Here is a 26,042-nt window from a genome sequence, read left to right as displayed (position 1 = left end):
AGTTTTCTCTTGTCTCTCTCTAAAAGACAACTGCATTTTCCCAAAGCTGTGCTCTTAAGAGTTGGTAAAGGGACGATTTGGTTTATTCAATAATCAGATTAAGAAAGTTATCCCATTTCTTTTTTTGTTTGTTTGTTGAGACAGAGTCTCGCTCTGTCACCCAGGCTGTAGTGCAGTGGCCGGATCTCAGCTCACTGCAACCTCCGCCTCCCGATTCACGCCATTCTCCTGCCTCAGCCTCCCAAGTAGCTGGGACTACAGGCGCCCGCCACCTCGCCCGGCTAGTTTTTTGTATTTTTTTAGTAGAGACGGCGTTTCACTGTGTTAGCCAGGATGGTCTTGATCTCCTGACCTCGTGATCCGCCCGTCTCGGCCTCCCAAAGTGCAGGGATTACAGGCTTGAGCCACCGCGCCCGGCCAAGTTACCCATTTCTAAGGCATCAGAGCACGAATCTTAAGCTGAGGTAGCCCTGGGACTACATATGCCATCCTCTTGTATCAAGATGGAGAAGACTGCGGAGGTTCAGGGAAAGAGCCCAGTAGAAGGACCCAACCTAGTGAGAGGAAAACGGGCATCTGGTGACGGCACCGGCCTCTAAGCTAGGGATGCGGGGACAGGCCTCTCTCTGCCTAGCCTGAGACAGGAGGAGGAAACTGAGGCATTCACACTTTTATGGGGCGATCACAGTTCCTGCAGAAGGGCAGAGCCGGGGCAAAGGAACCAGACGTATAGTCCCACGCCTACCCACTCTCCCCTCCCCTCCCTCCGCGGCCCCGCCTCCAACAAGCCGCTTCCGGTCGAGAGGGGTCGCCGGCGGGCTGCAGCCGCGCCTGCGCAGGAAGGGCGGGTCAGCGCGCCGGCGCAGTGCCGCGATCACAGGCTGAGTGCTGCGGCGCGATCCTCGCTTACGTGAGAGTTGGCCCGGGAGGAAAGATGGTGCTGGATCTGGATTTGTTTCGGGTGGATAAAGGAGGGGACCCAGCCCTCATTCGAGAGACGCAGGAGAAGCGCTTCAAGGACCCGGGACTAGTGGACCAGCTGGTGAAGGCAGACAGCGAGTGGCGACGATGTAAGTACCGGCACGGGCGGGTTACCTCCTTGATCCTAAACCCAACTTTCTCAAATCCAGCCATCGCTCCTGAGGCCACAGCTTCCACCCTTCGTCAAACCCCCTCCCAAGGTGCGGTGGCTCCGAGGTTCTCCCCATCCGCGAAAACACAGCCTGGTAGCCGGGGTCGTCCCACTTTCTCCTCCACCCGGGCGGTGCGAGGTCCCTTCCACGCGTGCTCAGTTCCGTTCGTTGCCTGTGTGCGTACGCACGCCCATCGGGAGCTGTCAAACCTTCCTGCCCCAGGAGTTGCCAGAGCCTGCAGTGGCGGGAGGTTGTGGGGTCGAGGCGGCTTTTCTATCACGAATCTTTGGTCCCCCCCAGTCTTTTTCTCATCTTCAGCAAGGCCAGAGTGGTTTTCCTTTGTTTTGGTAGGATCAAAGGCTCCTTCCGGAAACTATGTCACTTTTGCAACAGAGTAGATTCATTCCTTCCATATCGGAAGCATTTCGGGGCGTTGGAGGCCGCTCTTGGCCAAAAGAAATGACCCTGAAGCTTTTGGGAAGGCCATCCCCCGACCTATGGGCATACCTTTAAGAATCGGAAAAGTCTTTTCCGTGGTAGATCAGACGTGAGGGGTGTGGGGAGGCGAGAAAAAGATTGTAATGATTGAGGCTGTTTAATTGTGATTTGTGGACGTTTTCCTTTAAAGACATTGCTAGAACCTAGAACTGCCGGATCTTGGAGTCATGTCGAGCATCTTTCATGAAGCTGAATAAAATCATAGAACCCTCTGCCCGTAAATCTCTGCCTATATTAACTGGAGTGGTCACTGGTTGGGCGGATGCTGTCAAGTACATGTGATTCGATTTGTCTGATGCAATAGGTCTGCAACCATCTGGGAGCTAGGTTGATAACAGTACACTGCAAAGGCAGCCGCTATCCAAGAGTGTAATGGATTTCTATTAGGAAAATTGATTTTCTCCTGTTTATAAGTGTAGCAGGACGAGCCGCAGACAAAACTCCTCAGACACCGGATTAAAGAAGGAAGAGGTTTTTTTATTCGGCTGGGAGTGTCAGCAGACTCGCGTCTTAAGAGCCGAGCTCCCCGAAAAAGAAATTCTTGGCCTTTTTAAAGGCTTACATCTTTAAGGGGTCCACGTGAAAGGGTAGTGATAAATCGAGCAAGCGTGGGAAACATGACTCTTGCCTACATGCATCAACTAACAGAACAAAAAGTTTTACAATGCTTTTTTTTTCATACAGTGTCTGGGATTTACAGATAAGTAGTTTAGGTTAGGGATTGATGTTATTATTATTACTTTTTTTAACTCCTAGGGCCGGGTGGTGGTGCCAAGGTTGTCTGGCTATTTATCTTAGTTTTGTTTCTTTCTCTGTTTCCTCCTGTCTTGGGAACTAGGCAAGGTGGGGGGAGGAGGGCAGCAGGAGTAGTAGTGGTCTCCTTCCTTATAAGGATCTTGGATGTCAAAAGAGTATTTGTTTAACTTGAGTTCTGTGCTGATTCTGTATGTCTTAGGCCCTCTATTGTTGTAGTTTGTTTGATTGTGAGATTCCACACTTGACCTAAAGTTTCGAGTTGCAATGGAATTTAATTTTGCCACATTTTTTGTTTAGGATAAAACTAGCATGAGCATTGTTCTACTGAATCTGAAGTCAGGAGTATCAGATTTTTGTGTCAGTCCAGCCCTTAGCCAGTGCTAAATGACTTTGAATGTGTTAGCTAGTCTTTTGGGTATAATGCCCACATCTGAGGGATTTGTCCCTTCTCTGACAAGTAGGTAGGTGGTGAGTTCTTCAGGGACAAGGATTGAGTTTATTCATCTGTATATCCCAGTTCTTAGGATATACATATACACATTTATACATAAAATCCCAGTACCTGGCACTGTACCTGGTCCTTGATAAGGCCTTGATAAAGGTTTGTTGGAGGCGTGAATATTTTCTGTGTTCAGGGCACTTTACATTCTTTATGAAAAGCAGTTTACGTAGTTTATTTTCTTTTTTTAAAAAACTTAATCCCAAATGTGAAGTCATTTCTTTTTTTTTGTTTTGTTTTGTTTTTGAGATGGAGTCTGTCATTGTTGCCCAGATTGGAGTGCAGTGGCACCATTTCAGCTCACTGCAACCTCCATCTCCTGGTTTCAAGAGATTCTCATGCCTCAGCCTCTAAGTAGCCGGGACTACAGGCGTGCACCACCACACCCAGCTAATTTTCATATTTTTTTTTTAGTTGAGATGGGGTTTCACCATGTTGGCTAGGCTGGACTCTAACTCCTGACCTCAAGTGATCGCCCGCCTCAGCCTCCCAAAGAGCTGGAATTACAGGTGTGAGCTACCATGCTGGGCCAGTAGTTTATTTCCAAATGCATCTATTAATTTAATTCTTTTCTATTTGACAAACCTTTCCAATGTTCTCTTTGTATCCAAATGGAATTTATGTTTTTTCCCAAGTTCCCAACTGCCCAAGGTGGACACTAACAGATTCATATCAAGGTTTTTTGACACCTTAAACTTCAGATCAGAGGATGGAGTTCTTCTCTCATTGGCTGGAACAAGGGCTTATAACCAGGGCCACATTAAGAACTCAGATCATGCTCCCTAATTGAGGACACATAGCAAGCTTCACCAAGCCCTCTACTACAACTGTACCAGTTTGTCTTCCTGTAGACTTATAAGGTACACTAGGGTTCCTTGGAGAACAGAGGAGTCCAGTATAACTTGGAGTCATAATACCGCATTGGAACTTACAACTCTTCCAACTCCAGGGATTTGAACTGTGGTTTCTTCTTTTTAATTCAGTGTAGCATAATGAGCCTACACTTGGGCATAGTTGTCTTGGCCCCACTCCCGAAGCAGCTAGATTTCCATGTATCTGGAAGTCTGCTGCAAACCAGAAGAATTTTATCCTCCCTCAAAAAGCTCTATCCTAGTTGGGTTTTTGTTGTTGTTGTTGTTGTTTTTACTATAAATTGAAAATTGAAGTTGTTGTTTCCTATCTTTCTTTTTTTCTTTTTTGAGACAGAGTCTCGCTCTGTCGCCCAGGCTGGAGTGCAGTGGCGCAATCTTGGCTCACTGCAAGCTCCACCTCCTGGGTTCACGCCATTCTCCTGCCTCAGCCTCCCAAGGAGCTGGGACTACAGGCGCCTGCCACCGCGCCCGGCTTATTTTTTGTATTTTTTAGTAGAGACGGGGTTTCACTGTCACTGTGTTAGCCAGGATGGTCTCGATCTCCTGACCTTGTGATTCGCCCGCCTCGGCCTCCCAAAGTGCTGGGATTACAGGCGTGAGACACCGTGCCCGGCCTTTTTTTTTTTTTTTTTTTTTGAGACAAGGCCTCACTGTGTCACCCAGGCATGATCACAGCTCACTGCAGCCTCAATCTCCCCAGGCTCAGATGATCCTCCTGCCTTAGACTTCTGAGTAGCTGAGACTACAGGCACAGTGCCACCATGCCTGGCTAATGAGTGCATTTTTTGTGGAGATGCATTTTTGCCATGTTGCCTAGGCTGTCCTCAAACTCCTGGTCTCAAGAGATCCTTCCACTTCAGCCTCCCAAATTGCTGGGATTACAGGCATGAGTCACCATGCCCAGCCTAAAGCTGTTATTTCCTCATAACCTTTACTGTACATGTTTTAAAACAGGTCCTTTTCGTTGTTTGCCCCAGCAGCTGGAATAGCTTTATGTCTGCTTTAAATCTTAACCCAGTCTCACCAGGGCATATAATCTTTCTAAAATGCAAATCTAATCATTTTACTTGAAGGCTTAAGTTTTGCAGTGACATGCTTTAGAGCAGCACTATAGGAATAGAATGTTAGCTTCATGTGTACAGATGCTCCTTGACTTAGGATGGGTTTATGTCCCAATAAATCCATCATAAGTTGAAAATCTTGTAAGTAAAAAATGCATGTAATACACATACCCTACTGAATATCATAGCTTAGCCAAGCCTACCTTAAATGTGCTCAGAACACTGACGTTAACCTGCAGTTGGGAAAAAATCGTGTTACACAAACCCTATTTTATAATAAAGTGTTGAATATCTCATGGAATTTATTACTATTGATCATAAAGTTTAACCATTATAAGTTGGCGATAGTCTGTAATTGTTAATTTGTTTGTATTCAATCTAAAAAATATAAAGAGAAACAGATGAAATTAATTTTAGTAATATATTTTATTTAACCTAGTCTTATATACCCAAAAGTTTTATATATATATATATATAAAAATTATTATTTTTAGACAGGGTCTTGTTCTGTTGCCCAGGCTGGAATGCAATGGCATGATCACAGCTCACTGCATCCTGGACCTCCTGGGCTCAAGTGGTCCTCCCACCTCAACCTCCTAAGTAGCTGGGACCACATATGTGCACCACCATGCCCAGCTAATTTTAAAATATTTTGTAGAGATAGAGTCTTACTTTGTTGCCCAGGCTGGTCTTGAATTCCTGGACTCAAGTGATCCTCCCACTTTGACCTCCCACACTGCTGGGATTACAGGTGTGAACCACCACGCCCAGCCCCAAAATTATATTTTCAACATATAATCATTATTTTTAAATTACTGAAACTAGCCTGGCACAGTGGCTCACGCCTGTAATTCCAGCACTTTGGGAGGCTGAGGCGGGTGTATCACCTGAGGTCAGGAGTTTGAGATGAGCCTGACCCACATGGTGAAACCCCATCTCTACTAAAAATACAAAAATAATTAGCCAGGCATGGTGGCGGGCACCTGTAGTCCCAGCTACTTGGGAGGCTGAGGCAGGAGAATGGCGTGAACCCGGGAGGCAGAGCTTGCAGTGAGCTGAGATCATGCCACGGCACTCCAGCCTGGGTGACAGAGCAAAACTCTGTCTCAAAAAAAAAAAAACAAAAAATTATCCAGGCGTGGTGGCGGGTGCCTGTAATCCCAGCTACTCGGGAGGCTGAGGCAGGAAAATTGCTTGAACTCAGGAGGCAGGGGTTGCAGTGAGCCGAGATCGCGCCATTGCACTCCAGCCTGGGGGACAAAGTGAGACTTTGTCTGAAAAAAAAAAAAAAAATTACTGAAACTACTGAGATATTTTACTTTTTTTTTGTACAAGTTCTCAAACTCCAAAGTGTGTTTTATACTTAAAACACCACTCTGTTCAGGTGCTCATTTCAAATTTCAAATGCTAATAGTCACATGGTATTGAAAGCTACTATATTGGACAGTACAGCCTTAAAACATAAAAATCCAAATTTCTGAATACACTTTACAAAGCCCCCCATGCCTTCCTGGCCTCGCCGTCTACACTCCCCGCACAGGACCTCCCGCTCTTTGCTCTAACTTGTTACTGCTGCTCCTAGACTCTTTCACACTCTGTGACTGTTGCCTCTTCCTGGCATGTTCCTTATCAGGGTGTGCCGCTCACACTCCGTCAGCCCTCTTTGCCACTCAACTACTCTCGTAGTGCCACCTCATTTGTTGAGTGCTCTCCTTATATTATCTTACAACTCTCTTACAGCATTTATACTATTCCTGTATATACCCTTTGGAAACTTATTTTTATTGACATATAAACAGTAAAGTACACAAATCTTAGTATACAGGTTGATGAGTTTTCTAAATCTATACACCAATGTAACACCTAGGTCAAAATATAAGACATTTACAGCACACCAGCAGATTTATGCCACCTCCCAGTCAGCCCCTCCTCCAAAAATAATAGTATTCTTACCTCTATCACCATAAATTCCTTTGCCTGGTTTTGAACTTCATGTAAATGGACTTGTGTAGTATATACTTCTGTATATGGCTTCTTTTGTTTTTTTGAGACAGAGTCTTGCTTAGTCGCCTGGGCTGGAGTACAGTGGTACGATCTTGGCTCACTGCAACCTCTACCTTCCAGGCTCACACCATTCTCCTGCCTCAGCCTCCCGAGTAGCTGGGACTACAGGTGCCCACCACCACGCCCGGCTAATTTTTTTTGTATTTTAGTAGAGGCGGGGTTTCACCATGTTAGCCAGGATGGTCTTGATCTCCTAACCTTGTGATCCACCCGCCTCGGCCTCCCGAAGTGCTGGGATTACAGGCGTGAGCCACCGGGCCTGGCATGGCTTCTTTCTTTCAAGATTATGTCTGTAAGATTCATCCATGTTACTAACATGTAGCAGTAGTTGGTTCTTTTCATTGCTATATAATACTCCATTATGTAAATATGCCAATCAATTCTACTGGCTTATTTACTTCATGACGTTTAGATAAACTGGGTTGTTACCGGTTGAGGGCATTATGAATAAGCTTCTAGAGACTCTTTCTAAAAAAATGTTTGCCAACTAACAAATTATAGTTGTGTGTATTTATAGGGTACAATGTAATGTTATGATTTATGAATACAATGTGGAATAATTAAACACAAGCTAATTAACATATCTATCACCTCAAATACTTACATTTTGTGATAAGAACATGTGTACATTCTTATGTGCGTCTATTGGTAGACATAAACACTCATTTCTGTTGGGTATGTACCAAGGAGTAGAATTGCTGGATCATAGGGTGGGCACATGTTTAGATTTAGTAGATAATACCAAGTAGTTTTCCAAAGTGGTTGTAATGATTGATATTCCCACCAGCAATATCTAAGAGTTCCAGTTGCTTGGCATTCTTGCCAGTACTTGACATTGGCAGTCCTTTTAATTTAGCCATTCTGGTAGATATATCGTGGTATCTCAGTGTTATTTTAATTTGCATTTTTTTGGTGACTAAAGATATTGAGCGCTTTTTCATAAGTTGATGGCATTGGATGGCCTATTTTGAGAAGTACCTGTTCAAGCCTTTTGACCAATTTTTATTTGTCCTTTTCTTAGTGGTTTGTAGGAATTATTTATATAGAGTGGATAGAAGAATACCTGTGAGATACAGATACCACAGATCTCCTCTCCTATTCTGTGGCTTGCCTTTTCATTCTTTCAGTCTTGTGATGAATAGAAGTTCCTAATTTTAATGAAGTCTAATTTATTGACTTTTCTTCTGTGATTTGTCTATTGTGTTTCCAAAACACAATAGATAAATCACAGAATTAGTATTCTGTTTTGAAAATCATGTTATGTCTTAACCTGCAGAAGAGATTCTCTGGTTTTTTTTTTTGTAGACATTTTATTTCTTTACCTTTTACGTTTAGGTATAAGATTTATTTAATACTAATTTTGGTGTATTATGTGAGATAGATTAAAATTTTTTTAATGTGGAGAGTCAATTGCTCATGATAAAAATGCAATAAACTGAGACTAGAAGGGAGCTTCCTTAATCTGATAGTAGATACTTACAGAAAAATGCTTGCCTTGCCTTGCCTTGCCTTGCCTTGCCTTGCCTTCCCTTCCCTTCCCCTTCCCCTTCCCCTTCCCCTTCCTTCCCCTTCCCCTCCCCCTCGCCCTCCCCCTTCCTCTCCCCCTTCCTTTCCCCCTTCCCTTCCCCCGTCCTGTCCTGTCCCGTCCCATCCCGTCCCATCCCATCCGTCCCGTTCCTTTCCTTTCCTTTCCTTTCGACAGAATCTCATTCTGTTGCTAGGCTGGAATGCAGTGGTGCGACCTCAGCTCACTGCAACCTCCACCTCCCAGGTTCAAGCGATTCTCCTGCCTCAGCCTCCTGAGTAGCAGGGACTACAGGTGCGTACCACCATGCCCAGCTAATTTTTGTATTTTCAGTAGAAATGGGGTTTTCATCATGTTGGCCAGGATGGTCTCGATCTCATGATCTCGTGATCTGCCCGCCTTGGCCTCCCAAAGTGCTGGTATTACAAGTGTGAGCCACTGCATCCGGCCACATTTTTCTTAATGATGAAATGTTGAATGCTTTCCCCTTGAGGTTAGGAACAAGACAAGTATGTCTGTTATCACCTCTTCTAATCAACATCATGCCAAAGGTCCCAGGCAGTATGAATAAGGCAAGAAACAGAAATAAAAGATTGGAATGGAAGAAACTGTCATTATTTGAAGATCACTTGATCGTGTATGCAGAATCTGAACTATTAAAATTAAATAACTAACAAAATCACTGGATACAATACACAGAATCAAAAGTACTTCTATATACAAGTAACAGTTTAGAAGCACCACGTACATAGAGATACACCTAATAAATAACATTTAAGACTCATACACTGAAAACTATAAAACATTGCTGAGAGAAATTAAAAATAATGAAGGGATATACTATATTCATTGATTGAAACATTCAGCATTGTTACAATATTCGGTTTTGTTTTATTTTCTTTTTGTTTCTTTTCTTTTTCTCTTTTGTGATAGAGTCTTGTTCTGTCACCCAGGCTGGAGTGCAGTGGAACGATCTCGGCTCATTGCAGCCTCTGCCTCCTGGGATCAAGTGATCCTCTCACCTCAGCCTCCCAAGTAGCTGGGACTACAGGCACACACCACCATGCTCAGCTAATTTTTGTATTTATTTATTTTTTTTTTTGGTAGAGACAGGGTTTTGCCACATTGCCTAGGCTGTGGTCTCGAATTCCTGGACTCAAGCAACCCACCCACTTCAGCCTCCCAAAGTGCTGGAATTACAGGCATGAGTCACCACACCTGGCCTTATTTTCTTTTATGCTCCCAATACCTACCCCGGTGCCTTGCAAATAGGAAGGAATCTCAGAATGATTATAGATTTACAGGAAGTTGGAAAAATAGTAGAAAGATCCTGTTTTCCCCAATGATAACATCTTATATAACTCTGGTACAATATTAAAACCAAGAAATTGACACTGCTACAATCCACAAACCTTATTCAGATTTTGTCAGTTTTATACACGTGCGTGTGTAGTTGTGTGCAATCTTACCATGTGTAAATTTGCGTAACCACTGCCATGCTCAAGATACAGAACTGTTTCATCACCACAAAGATCCTTCTTGCTGCCTCTTTGTAGTCCACTCCCTTTGCCCTCCATTTCACCCCTAGCAACCACTAATCTATTATCCATCTCTATACTTTTATCAATGTGAATAAGTGAATGAGAAAATAGTGATATCATTTTGCATCAAGTTTTGTTAAAGAGCTATCAAAGAGGAAAGCTCCTTGGTAAAACCTTAAAGAATGGTTCTGTAGGTGCTATCTCATTTCTAGTCATCAATTTTGCCTCTTAAAAGCTTGAGTTTGGCTGGATGCCATGGTTCACACCTGTAATTCTAGGACTTTAGGAGGCCAAAATGGGTGGATCGCTTGAGCCCAAGAATTTGCGACCAGCCTGGGCAACACAGCAAAACTCCATCTCTACAAAAATAAAAATTAAAAAAATTAGCTAGGTGTGGTGGCGCACACCTGTAGTCCTAGCTGCCTGGGAGACTGAGGTGGGAGGATCACTTGAGTCCAGGAGGCAGAGGTTGCAGTAAGCTGAGGTTGTGCCACTGTACTCCAGCCTGGGTGACAGAGGGAGACCCTGTCTCAACAGCAACAAGAAAGCTTGTGCTTGAATTTTATCATATTGCCCCTAATGTTTAGATTCAAGAGGTCCAAATTTTACCAATCAGAGTTAGACTGATGATCCATGATACCAATATATTAATTTGGGCGAATGTGTTGACTAGTTAGTGCGCTGTCTTCTCCCAAAGGAAACCAAATTATAAGAGACTAAATTATTCTCAAGGCTGCCAGATGAACATTGTATCAAAGTAAAAGGGTAACATTAGCCATTTCTAGCATGGAGAGGTAGCAATCATGACTGCACTCTTTATAGAGTCCTGTGCATAGCACCTAGTTTCCTTAAATGAGTTTTAAGATCATTGGTCAGGTTAGTTACTTGAGTGTCTTCCAAGTTTTCCAGATGTGTCACTCTATAGTGGTGTCATACATGTTCTGATACTTTTAAATTTTAACCTCAGAATGGTCTTTTCCTTGTCACCAAATGCTGGGGACACCATTGTAGTCACCATTGTATGCCAACTACATTTGGGGCTCTAAAGCTCTAAGATTAGGCCGGGCACAGTGGCTCACGCCTGTAATCCCAGCACTTTGGGAGGCCAAGGTCAGGAGTTCGAGACCAGCCTGGCCAACGTGGTAAAGCCCCGTCTCTTCTAAAAACACAAAAATTAGCCAGGTGTGGTGGCGGGCACCTATAATCCCAGCTACTCGGGAGGTTGTGGCAGGAGAATCGCTTGAACTTGGGAGGCGGAAGTTGCAGTAAGCCAAGATTGCACCACTACACTCCAGCTTGGGCAACAAGAGCAAGACGCCGTCTCCAAAAAATAATAATAAATAAATAAATAAATAAAGCTCTAAGAGTTTATAAAGCTTCATGAGGCAGATCCTTCAGCTCTGCCGGCATTTAGGCCTTAACTTGAGATCAGTACTAAGTCAAAATCAGGAGAAGGGAGTATCTTAATTATGGGCATTTCTTTGGTATATTCTTGGATTATTTATTCCTAGGTAGATTTCGGGCAGACAACTTGAACAAGCTGAAGAACCTATGCAGCAAGACGATCGGAGAGAAAATGAAGGTAAGAGAACTGAGGAACAAACAGCCGTGAGAGCTTGAGCGGAGATATTTGATCTTGCTCTTAGCTAATGTTCACAGAAGTTCTAACTCAGTGTTTAAGTCTACAAGATGTTCAATTTCTTACCAAAGGGGAACATATTATTTTGAAAAGATAGGGAGGCAGGGAACTTGGAGGCACTTTCATATACTTTACCACAAGTCCATCTTCTGTGTTCAGGTAAGATTCTTTGTTGTCTAGCCGTTTGTTGTCTATTCTATCTTACATTAGAAATATAAATTCCATCAGTCATCTTTTTTAATGGCAGATTTCAGATTTGTCGTCTCAGTGTAGTTGTGCTCCAGAATGAAAACAGTGCAGATTCAGAGTTCAAATCTTGCTACGTTATGTGACTTTTAGGCAAGTTAATGTCTGAGCCTCAGTGTTCTCATCTATAAAATGACAATACTAAACCTATAGAATGGAATTGTTAGAATTTTTTTTAAAATTTAAATGCCAAGCAATGGTTATGCATAGAACTAAATTTCTTTTAAATGTAGAAAATTTGGCATAGTGTCAAGAACATGTAGTTGTTCAGCAATTGTGCGTTATAATGGATGGCTAGTAATGTTACTGGCCTTCATCCAAAAAAAATCCTTCCTATGCCTGAAAAATATCACGTTTCAGCTCAGCTTTTGCTTTGGTATCCAGAATAGTTCATGTTTTTAACCTTTCTTTAAAAATACCTGTTTAGCCCCTTAATCATATTACATTACATATTATAGCTGGGTACAGTAGCTCACGCCTGTAGTCCCAGCACTTTGGGAGGCCGAGGTGGGCAAATTGCTTGATCTCAGGAGTTTAAGACCAGTCTGCACAACATGGTGAAACCCCGTCTCTACAAAAATAAAATAAAACAATTAGCCAGGCTTGGCGGCCGGCGCCTGTAGTTCCAGCTACTCAGGAGGCTGAGGTGGGAGATCACTTGAAGCCAAGAGGTAAAAGTTGCAGTGAGCCAAGATTGCGCTACTGAACTCCAGCCTGGGTTTCCAGTGAAACCCTGTCTCAAAAAAAAAAAACAACAACAATGAATTAATTAAATGCACTTTACAATCTAGATACTTTTTAAGTTGTAAACCTCAAAACTAAACAACAGCAACAAAAAACATTATAGAACTTTGGAACCACACCAGTAAAGAGCATAAAAAGATGACCTTGGGATTCTAGCACCTTACACTTGACTTCATGACAGTCGACATCTTTCTCTTTGACAATATTTTGTTAAACTTTCAGCGTGTAACACTTTTAGCTGTGGAAAGTGGTATTGATAATCATCCAGTTTCTTTCTGTGGGACTTAGTCATTTGCATGCTAGAGACCCCATACTTATGTTAATTCCCATGCATACTCCTCCCTGGGTGTTCTTTGGGACCTATGTACAGTCAGTGCCAGCTGGGTGTTTTTTGTAGCAAGAAGATGGGACTGTGAGTGTTGTCATTTACAATAACATTCTTAGATCTGATTTTGTTGCTAGCCCTGCAGGCAGTGTTCACTCCCGCTGCCATTGAAATGGTAATGATAGTGCTTTAATTTGTAGAGCACTCGAAAACATTCAGATACTTTCACAGACATCTCATTTTAGTTTTCATCCTTACTGCAAAGCTGGAGTGCAGATAGTACATTTGTCAGCCCTATTTCATGGGTAAGGGAATCGGCTTAGGAAATTAAAGAGCTTGCTTAAAATCATACTCTAACTTAGTTGCAGAGTCAAACTTTGAGCTCTGAACTTGAATTTGCTGCCCTGGGGGACTATCAAATGGCAAGGGAGCCTGGCAACTATCTTGCTAACATATCACCCTGCCTATGATGCCATTGCAAAAATCTTGAGATTTAGTCCATTTTTTCCCTACCTCTGTAGTCTGTTTGTTCTTATCAAGACTTATTCTGATAGTTTCAGATTTTTCCAACTTTTTTTCTTTTTTTTGACACAAAGTCTCGTTTTGTTGCCCAGGCTGGAGTACAGTGGCACAATCATGGCTCACTGCAGCCTCAACCTCCTGGGCCCAAGCAGTCCTCCTGCCTCAGCCTCCCTAGTAGCATGCCACCACACTCGGCTAATTTTTTTTTTTTTTTTTTTTTTGTAGAGATGGAGTCTCCCTATGTTGCCACTGCACCTGGCCAGATTTTTCTAGCTTTTTAAGATGATTTTTCTCTGAGTCACTGAAGGGTGTGAGTGGAGTTATAGTTAGAATTTTGATCGTATGAGAATGTGTAATGAACCTAAAGGATTTCTGTGCCTTACATTTAGGAGATTTAGTCCTTTTGTTCTTTCTTTCTTCTTTTTTTGAGACAGTGTCTTGCTCTGTTGCCCAGGCTAGAGTGCAGTGGCATGATCATAGATCACTGCAACCTCCAACTCCTTGGCTCAAGCACCTCAACCTCTTAAGTTGACTCAACCAAGTCAACTCCTTGGCTCAAGCACCTCAGCCTCTTAAGTAACTAGGACTATAGACACATGTCACTGTGCCTGGCTAATTTTTTTAAGTCACCCAGGCTGCAGTACAGTGGCACAAGCATAGCTCACCACAGCCTCTAATTCCTGGGCTCATGCAATCCCCCCGCCTCATCCTCCCAAGTAGCTGAGAGTACAGGTGTACTCCACTATGCCTGGCTAATTTAAAATATATATATTTAGATATGGGGTCTCACTCTGCTGCCCAGGCTGGTCTTGAACTCTTGGGCTTAAGTGATCCTCCCACCTCAGCCTACCATGTAGCTGCGATTACAGTTGCAAGCCATTGTATCTGGCTATACTTTGTTTTATTTATACTTACAAAGCAGATGCTAAACATTCTTATGCAAGTTTTGTTGAAGTCTCATATATATTATAATGGCCTTGACTAACTGTCTTTAAGTCTTTTTTTTTGTTTGTTTGTTTGTTTGTTTTTGAGACAGAGTCTCAATCTGTCGCCCAGGCTGGAGTGCAGTGGTACGATCTCAACTCACTGCTACCTCCGCCTCCCGGGTTCACTCCATTCTCCTGCTGGGTAGCTAGGACTACAGGCACCTGCCACAATGCCCGGCTAATTTTTTTGTGTGTGTTTTTGGTAGAGACGGGATTTCACCATGTTAGCCAGGATGGTCTCGATCTCCTGACCTCGTGATCCACCCACCTTGGCCTTTCAAAGTGCTGGGATTACAGGCATGAGCCACTGCACCCGGCCAACTCTTTTTTTTCTTTTTTGAGACGGAGTCTCACTTTGTCACCCAGGCTGGAGTACAGTGGCATGATCTTGGCTCACTGCAACCTCTGCCCCCCGATTTCAAGCAATTCTTCTGCCTCAGCCTCCTGAGTAGTTGGGATTACAGGTGTCTGCTACCATGCTTGCCTAATTTTGTATTTTTAGTAGAGAAGGGGTTTCACCATCTTGGCCAGGCAGGTGTTGAACTCCTGACCTCATGATCCACTCACCTCAGCCTCCCAAAGTGCTGGGATTACAGGCATGAGCCACAGTGCCCTGCCAACTCTTTTTAATTTAAGAAGAATTTAACTCTTTAAGGGATCTTCTTAAATTCACCTGGTTTTGTGCAAGGATTACAAGTGATGATTTAACAGAATTATCATACAGAAGGATGAGAAGAGAAACTAGAGAGAATAAAATCCAGCCCTGGTTACACCCCTGCCGTTATGTCAAATTGCATTGATTGTTCTAAACTTAGTTCCATATCCTGTGACTTTTTGTTTGTTTGTTTTCCTTGGCTGTCTGATATGTCATCCGCTCCATCCATCTTTCCCCCATAGCCTCAATGCTGGGATTGTTGTTAGCAGGTAGATAAGAATCTACACTTGGGGTGGGTGCAGTGGCTCATGCCTGTAATCCCAGTACTTTGGGAGGTCAAGGTGGGGGATCACTTGAGACCAGGAGTTTGAGATCACCCTGTCCAACGTAATGAAACCCTGTCTCTATTAAAAATACAAAAAAACAAACAAACAAAAAAATTAGCCAGACGTGGTGGCGCACTACTGTAATCCCAGCTACTTGGGAGGCTGAGGCAGGAGAATCACTTGAAACTGGGAGGTGGAGGTTGCAGTGAGCCGAGAGCACGCAAACTGCACTCCAGCCTGGGCGACAGAGTGAGACTCCGTCAAAAAAAAAAAAAAAAAAAAATCCACACGCAGGTGTGTCTGCCCCAGGGCTTGCTCCTGAGCACTGTGCTGCTTCTCCCGGGCTTGTAGCTCATGAGCATTTCAAATCAATTATCTTCTGATTCCCATGAGGACCTACGCACAGGGAGTGACATTCTTCTCGTATTCTTCAAGATGTTAATTCTCTGACCCAGACAGATTAATTGATTTTAGGACCAAAACGCTATTAAGTGGCAGCATAGGGGCTTGACACTTTGACTTCTGGCTTCCAGTGTACTAATTTTTTTCCTACATGTTGTATCTTTTAGAAAAATTTATGTAGGAAGTTCTGCGATTCGTTTATATAATACGTTAATTTGGTGTTTACTTTATAAAACAATGCCAGAGATTTTCTTTTATTGATTTGTGTTGGTTTTTTTCCTTCCTGCAGAAAAAAGAGCCAGTGGAAGATGATGAGTCTGTCCCAGAGAACGTGTTGAATTTCGATGACCTTACTGCAGACGCTTTAGCTGTAAGTTAGAGTCCTTTTCTAAGTTAGGATCTCTGCTGTTTTGTCTTAATTTTATTCCTAGACAGCAAGTGCTCACACGCTGCTGTGCACAGCATTGTGACATCCTTTCATTTCTGCTGCTGGGAAATGTCCCCACCCATTCTTGTTATATTCTATATTTGAGTATTTATTAGACAGCGGAGATGGAGACAGATGGAGTGGGAGAATCAAGGGTAGGAAGAACAGAAAAAGGAAAGGAACTGTGTTTGGTTTATATAGCTCCCTTTTCTACCCTTTGTTACACAAAGGCAAGAAACTTCAACTTACTGTAATACAGTAAATATTTAGTGTGCTGGGCAAGAGGAGTAATTTTTGAGTTTTTTAGTCACGGAACCCTTTCTTGAAACCCTTAACATATAGCAAGAACATAAACCAAAAAAGCAAAGTTGCTGTGCTTGAAGGGCTCCGATTGGGGGCCTGAGCCTGCCTGGCCCTACTGCTAAAGCACTCGCCTCAAAGAACTAAGAGCGCAGTTTGAAACAGCTGCAATACAGAATCCAAAAATATGCTTCAGACAAATCTCTTACTCCTAATAAATTTATAATCTTCCTGGAGAACAGTTAAATGCAGCATATCAATAGAGTGCTAAATTGGTTCAGTCAAGAAAATCAGAAACTGCAGATTAAGGGAAAGTTCTCATAAGAGCGGCAGTACTAACATTTCTGCGATGTATGGGAACAATAGGAGTGGCCAGAACTATCCATCTCTGCCTCAAGCACCACCAAGGAAAAATGCCAATGGATTTGTAGAGCAAGACTGTGTATATCCATGTGTGAAATCAATCTCAGTTCTTAAAAGTCTTCGTTTCCAGTTTTTAAAATGCTATCGCAAGGGCTCTCTTTAGAGCACAACAGGGTTAGGGTAACCAGATCTTATTCCTGTGCTGTCCTTGCCTCGCTGTCCTGCTTATGGGCCTGGCCTGTTCATCTACAGAACCTGAAAGTCTCACAAATCAAAAAAGTCCGACTCCTCATTGACGAAGCCATCCTGAAGTGTGACGCAGAGCGGATAAAGCTGGAAGCAGAGCGATTTGAGAACCTCCGAGAGATTGGGAACCTTCTGCACCCTTCTGTGCCCATCAGTAACGATGAGGTAGGTGGCTGTTGTCTCTGCAGGGGCGGGGACGGGAGGAGATCTGTGGAACACTGGCACTCTCTGTCAAAAGCAGGCTCTTTGTATATTTCCTCTGTCCACCAATTGAGAATTGCAGGAGTCAGATCCTTGTCTGATTGGGAAGTAGCAGAGACAGCAAGTAGGAGGAGACTCCTGGCACAGAAATCTCTTCTAAATAGGGCTGCTGTCCTCCACTGCAGTTGCCCGTGGTAGCAGGCGTCTTGTAGGAGGGATCTGCTAAATCAACCTAACCCCCTCACCCACACCCCGCTGAGAAGCTGCAGGTCGAAGGGAAATCTGCATGATAAAAGTTTCCTGCTGAGCGGGAGCTTCCCCTGCACAAAGCTGCTCGGAGCCCAGCCTTTGTTCCCTGACACCCCAGCCGGAGCAGGGCCCATCTGTGCCTCTTTCATTCATTCCCTGGTGAACATTAAACTCACTGCAGGCTGGGGTGTGCAGGAGGCTGCAGAGCACAGACCATGAGCAGACTCAGGAGGTCAGGGCCCCGAGTCCGCCCTCATGTGGCCCTGGGACCAATGAGAGCCTGGAAAAAAAAAAATCTACATTCTCCTCTGCACCCCAGGCAATGTGGATTGTCTGGGAAGAGTTGTCCTTGTGCAGGATTTGAGAGGTAATTTAAAAGGGTAAAAAAAAAAAAAAAAAAAAAAAAACCAAGAGAATACCGTAGACCTCTTGGAAAATCATCCTTCCCAGTTTCATGGCTAGAATTACTTCTCAAACTTTGTAAGTTATGACTTCTCCATTGAGTAGCAAGTTGCCTTCTCTAGTTATGAGACACAGTAGTGTTTAAGTTAAGCGATGATGTCACAAAGCTAAGTTGCTCGTGGAATAAAGTTTGGAAAGATGGTGGTTGTAGAATTAAGAAATCATATATCAAGCTTGGCGCGGTGGCTCACGTTTGTAATCCCAGCACTTTGGAAGTCCTAGGCAGGAGGATCACTTGAGCCCAGGAATTGGAGACCAGCCTGGGCAACATGACACAACCCAGTCTCTACAAAAAAATACAAAATTAGCCGAGCATAGTGTCACGCACCTGTCTGTAGTCCCAGCTAAGGCTGAGGTGGGAGGATCACTGGAGCCTGGAAGGTTGAGGTTGCAGTGAGCCAAGATTGTGCCACTGCACTCCAGCCTGGATGACAGAGTAGTAAGACCCTGTCTCAAAAAAGTAAATAAATAAATAAATAATTTCATTTAAAAATAAAAAAATAAAATCACATGTCATGTATCTTTCTTTCTTGCTCTGTTTCCTTAGGATGCGGACAACAAAGTAGAGAGGATTTGGGGTGATTGTACGGTCAGGAAGAAGTACTCTCATGTGGACCTGGTGGTGATGGTAGATGGCTTTGAAGGCGAAAAGGGGGCCGTGGTGGCTGGGAGTCGAGGGTACTTCTTGAAGGTAAGAGCTGGGAGCCAGTGAGGATAGGATTATGAAGAAGAAACAAATTTTTTTTTTTTTTTTTTTTTTTTTCCGGAGAGACATAACCTACTTAAAGAGGCCCCCAAATCTACCAGTTGTACTCGCCTTTCTGCAAATGTATTGGCAATTAGATGCAATTCTCTTTCTAAAGCAAGAGAGGGCTTATCAGGATTCCATAGAACAAAAGCCACTAAGTGGTCCTCCATAATGAATATGTTTTGCTGACTGAATCAGAACAGTCTCTGCCTTTAAGTAGCTCAGTATAATTGGATAGTCAGACAAGTAACAAAGAATCGAAATCCACTGTCAGAAGCACCCTGGTTTGTGTAGGCCCAAAGTGCTTTGAGAACATCAAGAGAATTCTCTTAACTGTGTGTCTGGATAGTTCGCTGGGCTTCACTGTTCAGAATGAATATCAAGGTTCAGAAGGTCAGTTGCTGTGATCTGTGGTGTTTTTTTTTGGCCTCCTGTGCGCCCCTGGGTAGTCCTGTTCTGTCGGCCCAGGTGCCTTTGGGTGTCAGTGCTAGCTGAGCATGACAGTGACATGACCCAGTCACACAGTTCTGTGTCTCTGCTCCTCTAGGGGGTCCTGGTGTTCCTGGAACAGGCTCTCATCCAGTATGCCCTTCGCACCTTGGGAAGTCGGGGCTACACTCCCATTTATACCCCCTTTTTCATGAGAAAGGAGGTCATGCAGGAGGTGGCACAGCTCAGCCAGTTTGATGAAGAACTTTATAAGGTGAGTAGCCTGGGTCAGGTGACAGAATGACTTAAGTTATGTAGCTTAACTTCAGTGATGCAAAGTGGTGCTGTCCAATAGGACTTTCTGCGATGATGGAAACGTTCTATATCTGTGACTCTTGAGCACTTAAAATGTGGGTGGTAAAACGGAGGAAGCACATTTTTTATTTTAATTAATTTTAACTTAAACATGTAGCTAATGACTACCATATTAGACAGTGCAGCTGCAGAGCCTCTTTTACCTTTCCCTGGGTAATCTGTATGATGAATCTAAATCAAGTACACTTCAACACCATGAGCTTAGAAAAGAAGCCCATTCCTGGGTGCTTGGACAAAAGGAAATTACAGAAGTGGCACTGATCTCCTAGCCCACTTCCCGTGTCCTCCCACTCCTAACCCCAGACTGGAAGCTTCTACAGGGTGAGACATACTTGCCTTGGGATGGAGGTGGCTTCCAGTTTGTGGCTCCATCTCAACCATGGACCGTGTCAGGGAGAGCCAGACAATTCAAGTCAAGGTTCAGAAGGTCATTCTGATCAACTGGCTCTAACACCAATAACAGCACCCCACTCTGTGTTCGGCACTCAAGATTTCTAGAGCGTCTCTGCTAACAGCTGTCCAATGCAGCAGTGTCTACTATTCGTTTGCTCCTCCCTTTCAACTCTTCTGTCAGAAATAGGGACTTAGTTCCTACTGGCTTATTTCCTCTCCAGACAGTGGAGGTAGAGTTAGACAACTGCTGTTGGACTCATCTAATTCATATAGGAAGATAGTTCAGTAATTAGAACAATCTTTCCATTGTTTCTGCTGATGAGGTAAAAGTTAAGTTTTCATTCAAGGCGCACTGGGAAACAAAGTGTTCTCCCTAAACCCTGAGCATTAGTATAACCTTGACCTCTGCTTTCTTTTAACGAAGGGTGGAATGTGTTCCTTTACTGGCTAAAACCTGTTTTACCTTTTCTTTCTTTTTCTAATTTCAACCCTTAAGATTAGATAATTATTAAAGAACATTAGAAATATCCACTGCAGGTAACACTAGGGAGAAACCTATGTGGAGTATTAATGGAAATTGTTAGGTAGCCGGTGCTCCCTGAGTCCTGCGTTCTCCATCTCTTATCCAGACGCTTCTTGGACCCACAGGCAGGAAGCATCACAGGTTTCAATAGTGAAGAATTTTGGCTGGTACTTCTTGTCTGATAAAAACCTCGGTTCTGGAGAATGAATATAGCGCTGCCCAATAGAACTCTCTGCACTGATGGAAATGTTCTGGGTCTGCATGATGCAGCATGGCAGCCATGAGCCACGTGTGACTCGAGCACTGAAAATGTGGCTGATGCAACCGAGGAACTACATTTTAATTTAATTTAATTTGTTTTTATTTTTTATTTTTAAATTAATTTCCTCTATAGAGACAGGGTCTCACTGTGTTGCCCAAACTGATTTCAAACTCCTGGGCTCAAGCAATCCACCCGCCTCAGCCTTCCAAAGTGTTGGGATTATAGGTGTGAGCCACGACGCCCACCCGATTTAATTGAAATAGTCATATGTGGCTGGCTATACCATATTAGGCTGCACAGCCCTTGAGCTTTCCTATGTTGTATGTGAATGGCCCCACAGTGGCTACATTCCTCCTGCCAGGTAGCGAGGTAGTTTTCCAGGCTCTAAACACTGACCCAGAGGAACTTTCTTCCTTTTTTTTTTTTTTTAATTAAAATACTGCTACATAACAGAAAATTTAGAAATGGCAGAGGGAATTACCTGCTTTCCCATTGACCTAATATAACAATTGTCATCTTAAAATATTCACTTTGGGATTTTTTTCATATATATGTTGTTTTCACATACTTATCATTGCCATGTACCTAAATTGCCTTTTTACTTAGCATTATTTTTTATTTTTATTTTTATTTATGTATTTATTTTTTGAGACAGAGTCTCACTCTATTGCCCAGGCTGGAGTGCAGTGGCACGATCTTGGCTTACTGCAACCTCTGCCTCCTGGGTTCAAGTGATTCTTGTGCCTCAGCCTCCCAAGTAGCTGGGATTACAGGCGTCGCCACCATATCTGGCTGATTTTTTTTTTTTTGAGACAGTGTGTCACTCTTTCACCCAGGTTAGAGTGAAGTAGCGTAATCTCGGCTTACTGCAGCCTCCACCCACCAAGTTCAAGCGATTATCCTGCCTCACCCTCCTAAGTAGCTGGGACTACAGGCATCCACCACCATGCCCAGCTAATTTTTTTTTTTTGTATTTTTAGTAGAAACGGTGTTTCGCCATGTTGGCCAGGTTGGTCTCGAGCTCCTGACCTCAGGTGAACCACTCGCCTCGGCCTCCAAAGTGCTGGGATTACAGGCGTGAGCCATCGCGCCTGGCCACACCTGGCTAATTTTTGTATTTTTAGTAGTGATGGGGTTTCAGCAAGTTGGCCACACTAGTCTTGAACTCCTGACCTCAGGTGATCTGCCTGCCTAGGCCTCCCAAAGTGCTGGGATTTCAAGCATGAGCTACCGTGCCCGGTGGCCTTTTTATGTAGCATTATATCAAAAGTGTTTTTCTGTGTTACTGCATGGTCTTCATTTTTATGGTTGTATAATATTACATAAATAATGTTACAGTGAATTTTGTCCTGTCTGAATTTTTTTTTTTTGCTTTATTTTCTTTAGCTGAACAGCAAAGTATATTCTTTAAGGATCATAACCACTAACCTATAAGCACCAAGAAAGCAGAGACTGGTGTCCTTTTTTGCTCCACATCGGTGTTTAGTAAACACCTCGCAAGGATTAATTTATGTGGCTACCAGCACAGGTTTATTGCATACCTGCCAGCATTGACCATTATTCATCATGGATGAGTTTTCTTTATTAGATAAGTGGAAAATAGCTGGGCACAGTGGCTCATGCCTGTAATCCCAGCACTTTGGGAGGCTGAAGTAGGTGGATCACCTGAGGTCAGGAGTTCCAGATCAGCTTGGCCAACATGGTGAAACCTTGTGTCTACTAACAATACAAAAATTAGTTTCTACTAACAATACGGAAAAAAAAAAGCATGGTGGCACATGCCTGTAATCCCAGCTACTCAGGAGGCTGAGGCGGGAGAATCGCTTGAACCTGGGAGGTGGAGGTTGCAGTGAGCTGAGATTGTGCCACTGCACTCCAGTCTGGGCAACAGAGTGAGACTTTGTCTCAAAAGAAAAAAAAAAAGGTAAGTGGAAAATATTCTTTCCTCTTAATTTACATTTCTTTGATCTCTGTCCGGGACCCCAAGGTGGACTGACCCTTTCCTTTATCTTTTTAGTATTCTCTCCCCACTCCCAGGCAGGGATTAAAGGAAGTTTTTCCTGCACTATCACTGATACCTTTTTTGTGGTTTCTTATTCTAGCCAAGGTCCTCCCCTCTTCCTCTTAACTGGTATGGCTCCTTTCTTCCACAGGTGATTGGCAAAGGCAGTGAAAAGTCTGATGACAACTCCTATGATGAGAAGTACCTGATTGCCACCTCAGAGCAGCCCATCGCTGCCCTGCACCGGGATGAGTGGCTCCGGCCGGAGGACCTGCCCATCAAGTATGCTGGCCTGTCTACCTGCTTCCGTCAGGAGGTGGGCTCCCATGGCCGTGACACCCGTGGCATCTTCCGAGTCCATCAGTTTGAGAAGGTGAGTAGATGGGTCAGGGTAAGGAGTAGACCTTTCTCTCTCTCCAGAAGCGTTAGACGAGAGATAGGATCTGTGTTGCTGAGGCCCATCCTGGCTCCAGCTTTTCCTCTCATTGCTTACCTCTGTGTTTCTGGGGAAGTGCGTGCTGGAGTGGTGTGGAGTATCCACCCTGAAACCAGGCTGTGGCTTTGCCACTCACCAGCTGTGTAACGTTGGGCAAAATACATAAGCCCCCAGTGCTCCATTTCTGCCTTTGTACGAAGAGGATAACAGTAATGGTGCCTGCCTCGCCAGGCCTATTGTGGCCTGTTGTGAGGATGATCCCAGTCAATATATATAAAGCACTCAGAACAGGGCTGGCACACATATGGGAAGCTAGCGCCATAAGCATTTGCTTTTGTGGTCCAGTCCCAGTTGCTGGGGACCCAGCCTCGTCTGCCTCCCAGTGGTGTGGAAACAGGTCTTCATGGCAAGGATGTCTCCCTCTTCAGTCGTTTATTCACCCTATACCACTGTCACCATCTCCTTGGGTCCCTCTCTGCAGATTGAACAGTTTGTGTACTCATCACCACATGACAACAAGTCGTGGGAGATGTTTGAAGAGATGATTACGACCGCGGAGGAATTCTACCAGTCCCTGGGCATTCCTTACCACATCGTGAATATTGTCTCAGGTATGGGACCCAGCCTTTTCCCAGCCTCCCTTTCCTGCATCCCACAGACGCCACCCTCACCAGCTGAGCTGCCACACAGAGAAACAGATCACAAGTCGAGTCATTGCCCACATTAATTAAACTATTACCCTCTTCTCACTGGGGAGTATTTGGTGTTAAGAATATCTGGATGTGATTTCACCTCTGGAGACAGGCCATGAATTAAAGAATTCTCCAGGCTTGCTAAAGGTTAGCCTTCTGAAATACCATCCCTCCTTCATGAGTTCTAGGGGTTTTTCCTTACAGGTTCTTTGAATCATGCTGCCAGTAAGAAGCTTGACCTGGAGGCCTGGTTTCCGGGCTCAGGAGCCTTCCGTGAGTTGGTCTCCTGTTCTAATTGCACGGATTACCAGGCTCGCCGGCTTCGAATCCGATATGGGCAAACCAAGAAGATGATGGACAAGGTAGATGGCCCCCAGGGAGGTGGGAAACAGAGCCTTCAGTACACGGCCCGTCCATCTTATTTCTCAGCCTTTGGGGTGCACTGGTCCCGAGCATCATGGGAAAATCTGAGCTTCTCAATGTAGACCAAAAAAGGAATCTGAAAATGCCTTGTACTGAGTCAGGACTGAGTTCTTTTAGCTAGAAACCTGAATCTAGCTCTCTTCTATAAGGTAATTCTAGCTTTTCTCTTTCTGGCTTTGTTTTTCTTAACTCCAGAGAAAGAATAATCTCCATTTATCTACACAGAACAAGTTGGAGGCTTCCCTCTTCTCACCCAAGAAGGTCTGGGTTGTAAGCTGCTCTCTTCAAACCCAATTCTCAGGCCCTACTCTTTTCCAAGTCAGGGGCTTGAAAGGGGTGAAAAGGAAAGGCCACAATAGTAGTTTCTTCCTTCCCTCAAAGGGCCCAACTCCTCAAAATACCAGAAGCTACCACTTGTCACTCATGGAGACATGAGGGATCTTTCTGCAGTTATCTAACAGGCAATAAATACCAACTAATTCAAATTCAGAAAAAAGTTGCTAAGGGGTCGAACCCATCATTTCGATTTGGACAGTTGTGGTTGGGGAAGTCTGGTTGAATGGATGGTTCCTGGCCGTCAGTAGGACCAGCTGAGAGTTGAGCCCGACTTCCCCTCTGGGACCCTGTCTTTCCAGGTGGAGTTTGTCCATATGCTCAATGCTACCATGTGCGCCACTACCCGTACCATCTGCGCCATCCTGGAGAACTACCAGACAGAGAAGGGCATCACTGTGCCTGAGAAATTGAAGGAGTTCATGCCGCCAGGTAAAACTCCCAGCTCATCTCATCACCCTCCTCTTTTCTGTCTTCACATTCTTCAAAATCGCAGGCCCCTTTCGGGATATACCAGGTTTTTTTGTTCTGACACAGCCCCTGAAACTCTTGTCTGCCCTCTCGGGCTGGGCAGGGCAGGGGGCCTGGTTGAGAAAGTAGCCAGTGCAGGTATGATACTGAAATGCTGCTAAGATTCAGACTAGGGAAGAAAAGAATAAAGGAAACTGGTGCCTATCAAAGGGACCCCTCTGTTCAAAGGGATCATTGTCTTGTTGAATTCTCCCCAGAGGTCTTAGGGCTTTGACTCGCTGAGGAACAATAGGTCATTTGGTTGACTCTTCCCTCCCAGGACTGCAAGAACTGATCCCCTTTGTGAAGCCTGCGCCCATTGACCAGGAGCCATCCAAGAAGCAGAAGAAGCAACATGAGGGCAGCAAAAAGAAAGCAGCAGCAAGAGACGTCACCCTAGAAAGCAGGCTGCAGAACATGGAGGTCACCGATGCCTGAACATTCCTGCGTCCCTGTTTGCTTTCATTTCTGTCCGCTGAGATCTCAGAGCCTGCCCAACAGCAGGGAAGCCAAGCACCCATTCATCGCCCTGCCCCCATCTGACTGTGGAGCTGAGAGGGGAGCAGTGCCGTGTACCACACAGATGTTCCTGTCTCCTTGCATGGGCATAGGAACCCATCACTGATGACTGATGAAACCATGTAATAAAGCATCTCTGGGGAGGGCTTAGGACTCTTCCTCAGTCTTCTTCCCGGGGCTTGAACCCCGCCTCTGATGGTTCTCCCTGATACACACTTCTGCTTTTCCTTCCAAATTAGGCTGCTCCCTCCAGTTAGCAAGTCACAGAGCCTGTGAACAGGTAGGTGAAGGGAGGGGTACTTAGAAAAGGCTCAAGGGGCAGGTGGAAAATGGAGTCTGAATCACACAAGCTTGC

At 44.3% G+C, this 26,042-nt stretch overlaps 1 protein-coding gene across 3 annotated transcripts; it reads left to right on the top strand.

The window, feature by feature from the left end:
- The first annotated feature begins 836 nt into the window (after positions 1-836).
- Positions 837-25,833, top strand: LOC105489251 (seryl-tRNA synthetase 1). Of its 3 annotated transcripts, none has more exons than XM_071100451.1 (12): positions 837-1,070; positions 11,461-11,531; positions 16,084-16,164; positions 17,137-17,295; positions 18,590-18,733; positions 19,338-19,493; positions 22,926-23,147; positions 23,692-23,821; positions 24,107-24,264; positions 24,521-24,586; positions 24,961-25,090; positions 25,449-25,833. In XM_071100451.1, exons 1-12 carry the CDS (start codon positions 935-937, stop codon positions 25,604-25,606), a joined length of 1,611 nt encoding a protein of 536 aa, XP_070956552.1. In that variant the 5' UTR covers positions 837-934; the 3' UTR covers positions 25,607-25,833. The 3 variants fall into 3 exon arrangements, with proteins under 3 accessions (XP_070956552.1, XP_070956524.1, XP_070956566.1); XM_071100423.1 differs by having other exon boundaries at positions 851-1,070; positions 24,521-24,595; XM_071100465.1 differs by lacking the exon at positions 24,521-24,586 and having other exon boundaries at positions 852-1,070.
- The last annotated feature ends 209 nt before the right edge of the window (positions 25,834-26,042 follow it).

Source organism: Macaca nemestrina, chromosome 1 (assembly GCF_043159975.1).
Source record: "Macaca nemestrina isolate mMacNem1 chromosome 1, mMacNem.hap1, whole genome shotgun sequence".
Lineage (NCBI taxonomy): Eukaryota > Metazoa > Chordata > Mammalia > Primates > Cercopithecidae > Macaca > Macaca nemestrina.
Note: the sequence above shows the minus strand (reverse complement) of the source record. Positions and strands in the feature narration are given on the sequence as shown.